We start from the raw sequence: 13,028 nt of genomic DNA on the forward strand, positions 1-13,028 counted from the left end.
TTTTAAAAATATTGTTAATACTCTTGTTCGTAATGCCCTTCCTTGTGTTTGTTCTGGTTACCTCTTACCCGTCCTCCTCCTTTCTTGAGGATCAGCCCGTTAAAGTTGGCCCTAAACTTACCAAATAAAATGAGTTGCTTTATCAAGTTTATGTCACACAGTCCTTGTCTGTCTCTGAATTAAAACTCTATGAGCTTCTTAGGTTTTTCTCTTTATGTGTACCTGTTAAGGTGATTGTATTTCAGTGTTAATTTATTTTCAAATTATTGTTGGGTTTTGAAAGTTTTTATTTTTGTATGTGATCTTCTTTTTAGATATCGCTACCCATTGGAGGACCTCCCTTCTCTGCTCTATGGTGTGAAGGTCAGGGCACAGTCCTATGACACGTGGGTCAGTCGTGTTACAGAAGCATTATCTGCCAACTTCAACCACAAGAAAGGTTGTTTCTTCCTTTTTTTTTTTTTTTAGTTTCTTCCTTTTTTAAGCAGACACTGAAATGGTTTTCACTTTGAAAGAGATCTTGTTTTGTTTCATGTGTTTTTCCTCTATTAAGGAAAAATCCTAGGCTTCATAAGAGATTTGAGACCAGTGGGGTTGACTGTAGACTTAATTTCCTGTGTGAGAATCTTTTGTTAAGTGATAAAAGTTGATATAAAATGAGACAGACCACTAACTCACAGCAGATGTATCATATATTTTAGGGAACCGTTGTTACCAGTAGACTCAGAGTAAAGGCTTACTGAGCAATTCTCTCTCGAAGAAAATTAGAATACCAAGGGAACATTTCATGTTAAGATGGGCACAGTAAAGGACAGAAATGGTATGGACCTAACGGAAGAAGATATTAAGAGGTGGCAAGAATAACTGCAAAAAAGATCTTCACGACCCAGATAATCACGATGGTGTGGTCACTCACCTAGAGCCAGACATCCTGGAATGCGAAGTGAAGTGGGCCTTAGGAAGCATCACTATGAACAAAGCTAGTGGAGGTGATGGGAATCTGGTTGAGCTCTTTCAAATCCTAAAAGATGATGCTGTGAAAGTGTTGCACTCAATATGCCAGCAAATTTGGAATACTCAGCAGTGGCCACATAACTGGTAAAGGTCAGTTTTCATTCCAATCCCTAAGAAAGGCAATGCCAAAGAATGCTCAAACTTCTGCACAATTGCACTCATCTCACACTAGCAAAGTAATGCTCAATATTCTCCAAGCCATGCTTCAACAGTACGTGAACTATGAACTTCCAGATGTTCAAGCTGGATTTAGAAAAGACAGAGGAACCAGAGATCAAATTGCCAATATCCGTTGGATCATCGAAAAAGAGAGTTCCAGAAAAACATCTACTTTAGCTTCATTGACTATGCCAAAGCCTTTGACTGTGTGGATCCCCACAAACTGTGGAAAATTCTGAAAGAGATGGGAATTCCAGACCACCTGACCTGCCTCCTGAGAAATCTGTGTACAGGTCAAGAAGCAACAGTTAGAACTGGACATGGAACAGACTGGTTCCAAATCGCGAAAGGAGTACGTCAAGACTGTATATTGTCACCCTACTTATTTAACTTATGTGCAGAGTACATCATGAGAAATGCTGGACTGGAGGAAGCACAAGCTAGAATCAAGATTGCCGGGAGAAACATCAGTAACCTCAGATATGCAGATGACACCACCCTTATGGCAGAAAGTGAGGAAGAACTAAAGAGCCTCTTGATGAAAGTGAAAGAGGAGAGAGACAAAGTTGGCTTAAAGCTCAACATTCAGAAAACTAAGATCATGGCATCTGGTCCCATCACTTCATGGGAAATAGATGGAGAAACAGTGGCTGACTTTATATTTGGGGGCTCCAAAATCAACTGCAGATGGTGACTGCCGCCATGAAATTAAAAGACACTTGCTCCTTGGAAGAAAAGCTATGACCAACCTGGACAGCATATTAAAAAGCAGAGACATTACCTTGCCCACAAAGGTCCATCTAGCCAAAGCTATGGTTTTTCCAGTAGTCATGTACGGGTATGAGAGTTGGACTATAAAGAAAGATGAACGCCGAAGAATTGATGCTTTTGAACTGTGGTGTTGGAGAAGACTCTTAAGAGTCCCTTGGACTGCAGGGAGATCCAACCAGTCTATCTTAAAGGAAATCGATCCTGAATATTGATTTGAAGGACTGATGCTGAAGCTGAAACTCCAGTACTTTTGCCACCTGATGCAAAGAGCTGACTCATCTGAAAAGAACTGATGCTGGGAAAAATTGAAGGTGGGAGGAGAAGGGGTTGACAGAGGATGTCATGGTTGGACGGCATCACCAACTCAGTGGACATGAGTTTGAGTAAACTCCGGGAGTAGTTGATGGACAGAGAGGCCTGGCGTGCTGCAGTCCATGAGTGCACAAAGAGTCAGACACGACTGTGTGAACTGAACTGAAAAACTCAGGATTAAAAAACAAGCCACCTGATTAGAAAACAAGTCATAAGCTTCAGTTGTATTGGCGGGATTTTCACAGCTGTGGTGTTTCTGCTAATTGTTCGGTGAGTGGCTTTTTGTTTTCTGTGGTGATGACATATGGCTCTCTTTGTTTTTACAGATTTGATTGAGCTACGAGTAATGCTGGAGGATGCTGAGGATAGGAAATACCCAGAGAATGATCTCTTTCGGAAACTCAGGGATGCTGTAAAAGAAGCTGAAACGTGTGCTTCTGTGGCTCAGCTGCTTCTGAGCAAAAAGCAGAAACACAGGTAAGACTGAGAATTCTTCAGTGGTTTTCTGTTTTATTTTGACCAGAGTATTGAGAGTCTTAGTTGTCTCTGAGGCCGTGTTATCCCTCCCCGAGTAATGCCCCAGCTTTGTCTCCTGCTGCTCCTGGTTCTCTTGCTCTGCCTGCACTCCCTCCCCCTGCCCGTCATCCTCACTTTGCTCCCCCTGCCGTTCATCCTCACCATGCTCTCTCTGCCCTTCACCCTCACCGTGTCCTCTGCTTAGGGCCTGCATGTTTGCTCTTGACCCTGCTTGGGGCTGTGTTGCCCGATACCCAGCTGGCTTATTCCCTCACTTCTTCCAAGTCTTTTTTAGATATCACATTCTTGGAGAGGCCTTCTCTGACAACCTTTGTAAAATTGCAGCCTTTTTATTCTTCTTTCCTGCTTTGATTTTCTCCTGGTAGACGAATTAACTTACTGTCTTTATCTCCTCCTCCTTTTCCTACCGCACTGGAAGGTATGCTAGAGTAGAATGTGGGATTTTCATCCTTCTCATTGCTGTGCTTTGAAGCATGTCTGGCACACAGTAGGTGTGTAATAGTTGTTTGTAAGTAGATGGTACTGCAGGCTAAAGGCAGGTGGCAGCAGAGAGTGACCTGGGTGCAGGGGAGGCTGTTAAGGAACATGGCAGTATATGCCCTGTATTTCACGTAATTCGCATTTGTTTCATTTTCTGTGGTGGTGTTTCATTCTAACACATGCCTTGTGTCTGAATGGTTTTTTCTATAGCAATTCACATTGGGTTTTTAATTACTTTGTACATTTTTTAATCTTTTGTTTTATGAGAGACCAATCATCAGTCAGGACTCTGCACCTGTCACTGGGTCTCTGACCCCCGCCTCCCCGCCTTGAAGAATCTGGCCAAAGCTTAGAGACCCTTTTCTTAGAAAAGTGTACGTACAGATGTAATCTAGAGTCAGTTTCACAGGGTTTATTACCTCCTAAGCCAGGTTAAAGGCCTTTGTTCTACATCTTAAGTTTCCTGAGATGGAGGATTTAGTTTTATCAGTGAACTTAACATTTTACTGTGAGATTTTATTAAATGTTTGAAATGTTTAATACTTGTAAGGTTGGAAGAACTGTAACTTAGAGAGTTGAATCTTTGAGTCATTAACTGAAGAGCTAAGAATCTCATTTGAAAATGAAATCCTTCAGACACTTGTATTCTGGGATTTCTTGGGGTAGAATCCTGAAGAGACTAGAAGCCCCCTTGGTGTTGGAGTGACTGAATTTTCTTACTTACGTCTCAATGTTGTCTGACACCAGGCAGAGCCCCGATGGTGGGAGGACGCGGACCAAGCTGACAGTGGAAGAGTTGAAGGCCTTTGTCCAGCAGCTCTTCAGTCTTCCGTGTGTCATCAGCCAAGCTCGACAAGTCAAGGTGGAGTATCACGTTCTTCTTGGGGTAATATCCTTCCTGTTTTGGGTAAAGAGAATAGTGTGTCTTGATTCATTTTTTTTTTTTGGTTCTGTTTCTTTTCTCAAATAAGTGCTGCTGTTTAAGGTTTTTCAGTAGGTAGTAAGAACGCTCTTGGTTTCATTCTTAGTCTTTAATTCCTCCTTTAAAATTCTGGAACTACAGCTAGTTTAGAAATATTTTTTTTCTCTGTTACTTTTAGGCCAGAACCTCCATTTAATGTAGATGTAATTGAAATGAAAAAAATTAGTTAAAGGAATCAGTGTATCAGTGAATTACTAGATCGTGAACTTTTGAAAATGCAGGGCTCTTCAAGGGTGAAACAGATCACCAGTCCAGGTTGGATGCATGAGACAAGTGCTCAGGGCTGGTGCACTGGGAAGAACCAGAGGGATGGGATGGAGAGGGAGGCAGGAGGGGGGATCGGGAAGGGGAACACATGTAAATCCATGGCTGATTCATGTCAATGTATGACAAAAACCAATACAATATTAAAAAAAAATAAATGAATAAATAAAAAAAAATGCAGAGCTCTGAAATTACCAGGGCCATTGTGGCTTAATGAATAAGTAAAAATCTCAGAAATGTCTCTCAGATACATTAATCTGCATAGTTAGCCATCTTTTGATAAGTTGTGGTGTCTTTTTGTGATTTGGCCAGGGCTGGATAGCTAAAATGGTTTTTGTCAAGGTTATCAACAGTGAAATCAGTGTCAGTTGTATTGTCTGAACCCCATGCCATAGAAGTGTTTTGATTGTTGACCATGCTTTCCTTCCTGAGAGACTTTTTTTCTAAACATCTGACACCACACTCTGTTTATCTCAGGTTCATGATTCACAGTTCCTTCCTCTTTAGGGAAGCTGTTTGTTTTCTCCTCAGCGTGGCTTCTGGGTTTGGAATATATTGGGAGTCTTGGCCCTTTCTTCTCGAGGTCCTGATGTCTTCTTGGTGACGTTAAATATCACCTGTATCCAGTTGATGCCCAACTCTGACTTCCTTTCTTCTTTTCTACAGACTCGTCCATCCAGTTGCAGCCATTCCATTTGCCTGTGGTGGGCTGAAAGGCATTTTAGATGAAATGAATCAAAATCCTTGATTGCCTTATTCCCCTTATATACCACATTCAGTTTCAAAACAAGTGCTGCTATTATATTGCCTCCAAAATGTCTTCCACAGTCGACTGCGGGTCATCATCTCCATCGCTTAAATTATGCCCTAAACCGTGGGACTCTGCTCTTTAGATTACTGCAGCAGCTCCTTAACTGGTCTCTCTTCTTTTACTCTTGTTCCTGACAGTTCATTTTTCATGCAGTAGCCAGGGTGATTATGTAAATAGAAACCAAGTCATATCACTTCCCCATGGTTAAGATCCTCTCGTGGTTCCCCAAAGCCATCAGAATGAAATGCAAAGTGACTGTAATTAAGCTACACGGCACTGTGTAATCTGACCTCTGTTTATTCCTTAACCATTTTTCTCCTGTATCCACTTTAATCTCCATCATCTACTTAGGACCAAGACACAAGCTCATTTCTCTTTAATAGCTTTTGCAGTTATTATTTGCCCTTCCTGAACTAGTCTTCCTCCTGTACCACCTCACTGTAGTTTTGGTTGTGATCATCATTGTGAAGTAACATGCTCCTCCCCACCACCTTATCACCTCTGATCACTTTTGCATTGAATTGCCCTGTTTTACTTTCATAGCAGTGAAAACTATCTGAAACATTATATTCATGTCTTCAGTGTCTGGCCACTTAGATTAAAACATGCATTCCTTGAAGACAAGGATGTTGTATTTTTTGTTTAATGCTGTGTGCCTAGACTAGTGCCTGCACCTAAGTTAGCAGTCATGAAATATTTTTGAGTGACCAGTTGAGTTGTTCAGTTGTGTCCGACTCTTTGTGACCCCATGAACCGCAGCATGCCAGGCCTCTCTGTCCATCACCAACTCCCAGGGTTTACTCAAACTCATGTCCATTGAGTCGGTGATGCCGTCCAACCATCTCATCCTCTGTTGTCCCCTTCTCCTCCTGCCTTCAGTCTTTCCCAGCATCAGGGTCTTTTCAAATGAGTCAGCTCTTTGCATCAGGTGGCCAAAGTATTGGAGTTTCTGCTTCAACATCAGTCCTTCCAATGAATATTCAGAACTGATTTCCTTTAGGATGGACTGGTTGGATCTTCTTGCAGTCCAAGAATCTCAAAACTCTCAAGAGTCTTCTCCAACACCAGTTCAAAAGCATCAGTTCTTCTTTCTTTATAGTCCAACTCTCACATCCATACATGACTACTGGAAAAACCGTAACCTTGCCTAGATGGACCTTTGTTGGCAAAGTAATGTCTCTGCTGTTTAATACACTCTCTAGGTTGGTCATAACTTTCCTTCCAAGGAGTAAGCGTCTTTCAATTTCATGGCTGCAGTCACCATCTGCAGTGATTTTGGAGCCCCAAAAAATAAAGTGACTTGATCATATTGAAAAGGCGTGTGTAAGTAAAGAGAAGCATATTTATGTCTTTATCATATGTCTGTTTGGTGCTATGATGGTGAGATTATTAAGTAGTCTAGAATTTGGTAGTTTGCCAGAACCATATGTATTCCATACTCATTTTGTATCTTCTAAGTTTGTTCTTCATTACTTTGACCTTTCAGAATCTGCTCGATGATGTGGAGGAGTTTCACGAGCGTGCTCAGGAGGCCATGATGGACGAGACCCCAGACTCGTCCAAACTCCAGATGTTGATCGATATGGGCTCTAGTCTGTATGTGGAGCTCCCAGAGTTAGCTCGACTAAAGCAAGAGCTGCAACAGGCTCGCTGGTTGGATGAAGTAAGACTGACGCTGTCGGACCCACAGCAGGTCACCTTGGATGTCATGAAGAAGTTGATAGACTCTGGGGTCGGCTTGGCACCCCATCATGCTGTGGAGAAAGCAATGGCCGAGCTTCAGGAGCTCCTCACAGTCTCTGAGCGGTGGGAAGAGAAGGCCAAGGTCTGCCTACAGGCAAGGTGAACACATCTATTGGTGACTGTCCCCTCTTTAAGATGTAGGTTAGAAAGTAGAGAGGAAGGAAGAACATAAAGGTCTGTTGAGTTGAATGTCTTGTGCCTTCCCCGAGGGGTCACTAGGTTATCAAGTGGGCCTGCACAGGGACAGTTTCAAATCTTGTGAGCACACTGTGTGCAGAGTCCTTTTTTAAGTACTTCAGTAAGTGATACAAAGTAGTGGTTTGTTTACAGCCTCACCATTACTGCTACTCTAGTTAGGATCTAAGAAATACAAAGCTCTGCTGCAATATGTTGTTAACTGAGAGGAACAGAAAAATGCTAGAATCGGGGGGAAAGGTCATTGTAGCTTGGATGGTCAGGAGAGACACTTAAGAGAAAGGTGTTGCGAGAAAGAGGACAATGTACGTACGTCAAGCCTTGAAGAATGAGTGGGACTGAAGTGGGAGGGGAGGTAAGAGAAATGTCCTAAGATCAGCTTAAGGAATGTGTCAGTGTGTGCCTAGGTGACAGAAGCTGAGTGGTGTTTTTTTTACGCCAGCAGGGGATTCACGCTGGGAAGTAGAGGGAGATGAGAGTCAGGCAGGAGACTGGGCGGCATTAGCATCAGCACCCAGTATACTTGCAAGATTGAAGTCAGGTGTCCGTCTGTTTGACTTCCATGCTCTGTATGAGAGTATTTTTCACCAAAAATTAGTATTAATATAATTTCCATTGGGATGCTTAGATCGCATAGTTGTTAAATAATGCAGCTCAAATTTAAAGCCTTTTCCACTTCATTCCAAAGTCTCCATGTGCTTAATTACTTTGCCAGTTACTTATTTTGGATTCATTTGATAGGAAAGTCTGTTCTAAAATTGACCAAGTGGGGAGAGACAGATGAAGAAATGAATGAAAAGTGAAAGTGTTAGTCACTCACTCCTGTCCAACTCTTTGTGATCCCATGGACTGTATGTAGCCTGCCAGGCTTCTCTGTCCATGGGATTCTCCAGGCAAGCATACTGGAGTGGGTTACCATTTCCTTCTCCAGGAGATCTTCCCAGAGTTTTAGCAAATTAGTGTCATGAAGAAAATGAAGTTGGTAGAGAGAGGACTGATGGAGTCAGTTTTCCAGCTCCTGTCAAAGCTCTTCTGAAATGCATCCTTCACATTCTGCATCCTGAGTGCTGGTTAGCTGCTGACTGCTCCTTTTTGGATCTCTTCCTCCTGGTTTTGGCCTCTCTCTCTGCCTCTTTTAGAGCACTTTCCCCAGGATTCTGACCTAGGCCACTTCTCTGCTCACTTTGTACCCTTCCTTGGAAATTTCATCTCACTTCTTGTCTCTGTTTACCACCTTTGTGCAGACTGACTCCAAATCCTCATCTAGAACACAAATTGGTTTTTTTTACCTGTAGCTATCATCTGCTTGTTAAATAATTCCAGAGGATGTCCTATAGGTGCCTCAGACTCCCCATATTCAAAATAACCTTCATCCACTGCTTCCCGTGTTCTCTTCCTTTGTTTCTATTTTCTTTGAATTAAATCCTCTTTCACTCATTTGAACAAACCAGAACTTTGGACATTAGTGTTGGCCCCGCCCTCCCATATCCTTCCCCTCTGACTCAGCTCCCGAGTCCTGCTGATGCTGTTTCCTTGGTGTTTTTCTCTTTCATTCTTTTTCTTTGGGCTGTTGTTACAGCTGTCTTAGCACACAGCACCAGGTTCTGTCTATAATCTCACCCCTCTGTCACCCATTCTTCACAGTGAAGTTAGTGTTTTCCTAAAGTGCAGAAGTGACAGTTTGACTTCCCTGCTTAAAGCCCATCACGGTTTCCCAATCCCCTTGGGGTGAAGTTCAGACTTCCTCAACCTGACTTTTTGTAATCTAGCCTCTTGCTTAAATACCTACCATCACCCCTTGCCATTCTTTCTCTTGTGTTCTGCGTTCCAGACATATTGACACCCCCCCCCCTCCCCGCGCCAACCCTGGGGTGTACCTTTCCCCTCTGTCTACCTGCTGTGGTGCACCTCCACCACCCCTCCCCTGGGCCTGGGCCTGATGTTCCTGACTATTTCCTATTCCGAAAGGAGAAACGAGCTTAGAGGTCACTTCTAGGAAGCCTTCCTTACTGCCAAGTCAGCAAAGTCCCCCTACTGTATATTCTGACAGCATCTTCCTTTTCCTTTATTATTGCAATTATGGTGTATTGTAACGTTTTATTGATAATCAACTCCCCCAAGATTAGAAGGTTTCATGATGGCAAGGATTATATCATCTTGTGCATTAATTGTCCCAAGGACATAGCCTAGTGCCTGGCACATAATAGGGTTCATGGGTGCTCAAACAGTTCCCACTCTCAGTAGTTTCCCATTTTTCACATAAGACCTAAATTCACAGCCCTGAAGACCTCTTAATCTACATCTTTCTTTTCTGCCAGATTCCTCTCCTTCTTGCTGTTACTCCCACCCCACCTCCCGTTCTCACTATCCCTCATCTTAAACTTGTTTTTAACAACTTCAGGTTTTTCTCCATGTCTTTGTTTGTTAAATTCCTGATGTTTTTCCTTTAACCCTTCACATGACCAAACCACACTTCTTATTTAAGGCCTAGTTCAGAACCCTTCTCAACTCTCCCAGGTCAGATTAATCACTATTTCCCTAGTAGTGAACCCATAGTCATTTGTTCTTAGTTCCCAGTACAAGTATATTTCTTAGGATGAGGTCTGTATTTTGGTCATCTTTGTGTAACGAGGTGTTAGTGCTTATAGTTGAATTAAATGTCAACGTCAGTGGATTTCTAGACTATTGCTTCCTACGTTGCTGTCTCTTACGCATCTCTTTGACAGTTTCAGATCCTGTGGAAACTGATACAGAGGTAGTTTCGTGTAGGAAAGAGTACAGGATCTGACACTGATTCTGAGTCAGTGCTTCGTGTGTGCCGTTTACTGCATTAAATGACTTTGAGGAAATAATTGATCTTGAGTTAAACTTATCTATAAAATGGAAATGAAGGTAATAGGTGTTTGCCTCTCCCATAGGCTTATGGTGAGAATTAAGTGAAGTCACATGTATGAAAGTTCTTTTACATGTTGTAAAGTTTTATTTAAGTGTTGGTAGTAGTTTGACTTATCCTCATGTGTCCTCCCTGTTTTTATGCTTATCAAGACCTCGGCACAGTGTGGCGAGTTTAGAAAGCATCGTGAATGAAGCTAAGAGCATTCCAGCCTTTCTGCCCAATGTATTGTCCCTAAAAGAAGCCTTACAGAAGGCCCGAGAATGGACGACTAAAGTGGAAGCTATTCAGGTAAAGAGCCTCTTGAGTTGTCCACTGTTCAGGGAATGCTATCTCACACCTGAATCCTTGAAGCCTTTAATTCTGTACTGAAATAATTGTGTACTTGAAATTCACTTGTTCTTTTATCCGATTTTTATTTCTAAACATGTATTACGTATTTAAACATTACTTACTTCTGTTGACTTCTTGCTATGAGAGATGACAGAATTAGCCATTTAATTAATGCTTAGCAGTAGGGAGTTTATTTCCTGCTGTATTCATTGACTGTCTTGGCATGTACATGAGTTACTTTTTTAAAATTGAAGTATAGTTAATTTACATTGTTGTGCTTATTTTAAGTGTACAGCAAAGTGGTTCGGTAATATATACATATATAAAATCTTTTTTAGATTCTTTCCTATTATAGGTTACTACAAGAGAGAGTATAGCTTCCTGTGCTATACAGTAGGCCCTTGCTGTTTACCTATTTTATATACATCGTGTGTACTTTTTAAAAATCATGCATTTCTTGCTGTTGCGGGTCTCTGTTGCTTTGTGCAGTCTTCGTGTAGCCACAGCACTGGGGCCTGCTCTCTGTCGCCCTGCTTGGGCTTCTCGTTGCAGTGGCTTCTCTTGTTGCAGAGCAAGGACTCTAGGGTGTGTGGACTCAGTAGTTGTAGCACACAGGTCACATGGAGTCGTCCCAGGCCAGGGATTGAACCCACATCCCCTGCATTAGCAGGTGGATTCTTATCCACTAAACCACCAGGAAAGTACAGTAGTGGGTATATGTTAATCCCAAACTCCTAATTTAGCCCCTGCCCCAGATCATGAACTTCTTATTGCCAAATTCAGACTGAAATTGAAGAAAGTGGAGAAAACCACTACACCATTCAGGTATGACCTAAATCAAATCCCTTATGACTATACAGTAGAAGTGAGAAATAGATTTAAGGGACTAGATCTGATAGACAGACTGCCTGATGAACTATGGATGGAGGTTCGTGACATTGTACAAGAGTCAGGAATCAAGACCATCCCCAAGAAAAAAATGCAAAAAAGCAAAATGGCTGTCTGAAGAGGCCTTACAAATAGCTGTGAAAAGAAGAGAAGTGAAAAGCAAAGGAGAAAAGTAAAGATATACCCATTTGAATGCAGAATAGCAAGGAGAAATAAGAAAGCCTTCCTCAGTGATCAGTACAAAAAATTGAGGAAAACAATAGAATGGGAAAGACTAGAGATCTCTTCAAGATAATTAGAGATACCAAGGGAACATTTCATGCAAAGATGGGCTCAATAAAGGACAGAAATGGTAGGGACCTAACAGAAACAGAAGATATTAAGAGGTGGCAAGAATACACAGAAGAACTGTACAAAAAAGATCTTCACGACCCAGATAATCATGATATTGTGATCACTCACCTAGAGCCAGACATCCTGGAATGCAAAGTCAAGTGGGCCTTAAGAAGCATTACTATGAATCAAGCTAGTGGAGGTGATGGAATTCCAGTTGAGCTATTTCAAATCCTGGAACATGATGCTGTGAAAGTGCTGCACTCAGTATGCCAGCAAATTTGGAAAACTCAGCAGTGGCCACAGGACTGGAAAAGGTCGATTTTCATTCCAGTTCCTAAGAAAGGCAGTGCCAAAGAATGCTCAAACTACCACACAGTTGCACTCATCTCACACGCTAGTAAAGTAATGCTCAAAATTCTCCAAGCCAGGCTTCAGCAATACGTGAACCGTGAACTTCCAGATGTTCAAGCTGATTTTAGAAAAGGCAGAGGAACAAGAGATCAAATTGCCAACATCCGCTGGATCATTGAAAAAGCAAGAGAGTTCCAGAAAAACATCTATTTCTGCTTCATTGACTGTGCCAAAGCCTTTGACTGTGTGGATCACAATAAACTGTGGGAAATTCTTCAAGAGATGGGAATACCAGACCATCTGACCTGCCTCTTGAGAAACCTGTGCAGGTCAGGAAGCAATAGTTAGAACAACATGGAACAACAGACTGGTTCCAAATAGGAAAAGGAGTATGTCAAGGCTGTTTATTGTCACCCTGCTCATTTAACTTATATGCAGAGTACATCATGAGAAATGCTGGGCTGGAGGAAGCACAAGCTGGAATCAAGATTGCCAGGAGAAATATCAATAACCTCAGATGTGCAGATGACACCACCCTTATGGCAGAAAGTGAAGAAGAACTAAAAAGCCCCTTGATGAAGGTGAAAGAGGAGAGTGACAAAGTTGGCTTAAAGCTCAACATTCAGAAAACTAAGATCATGGCATCCGGTCCCATCACTTCATGGCAAATAGATGGGGAAACAGTGGGAACAGTGGCTGACTTTATTTTTGGGGACTCCAAAATCACTGCAGATGGTGACTGCTGCCATGAAATTAAAAGATGCTTGCTCCTTGGAAGGAAAGCTATGACCAACCTGGACAGCGTATTAAAAAGCAGAGACATTACTTTGCCAACAAAGGTCCATCTAGTCAAGGCTATGGTTTTTCCAGTAGTCATGTATGGATGTGAGAGTTGGACTATAAAGAAAGATGAACACCGAAGAATTGATGCTTTTGAACTGTGGTGTTGGAGAAGACTC

The 13,028-nt window shown here is 42.1% G+C and overlaps 1 protein-coding gene across 2 annotated transcripts in view; it reads left to right on the plus strand.

The window, feature by feature from the left end:
- Positions 1-13,028, plus strand: part of KDM5A (lysine demethylase 5A) — a 67,685-nt gene that overhangs the window by 30,073 nt on the left and 24,584 nt on the right. For both annotated transcript variants that reach the window (XM_043882676.1, XM_043882677.1), the window contains exons 16-20: positions 315-439; positions 2,583-2,733; positions 4,021-4,135; positions 6,817-7,172; positions 10,314-10,452. In XM_043882676.1, the coding sequence (XP_043738611.1) occupies positions 315-439; positions 2,583-2,733; positions 4,021-4,135; positions 6,817-7,172; positions 10,314-10,452 (886 nt within the window). The remainder of the gene's footprint in view (positions 1-314; positions 440-2,582; positions 2,734-4,020; positions 4,136-6,816; positions 7,173-10,313; positions 10,453-13,028) is intronic.

The sequence above is a fragment of the Cervus elaphus genome, chromosome 22 (genome assembly GCF_910594005.1).
Source record: "Cervus elaphus chromosome 22, mCerEla1.1, whole genome shotgun sequence".
NCBI lineage: Eukaryota > Metazoa > Chordata > Mammalia > Artiodactyla > Cervidae > Cervus > Cervus elaphus.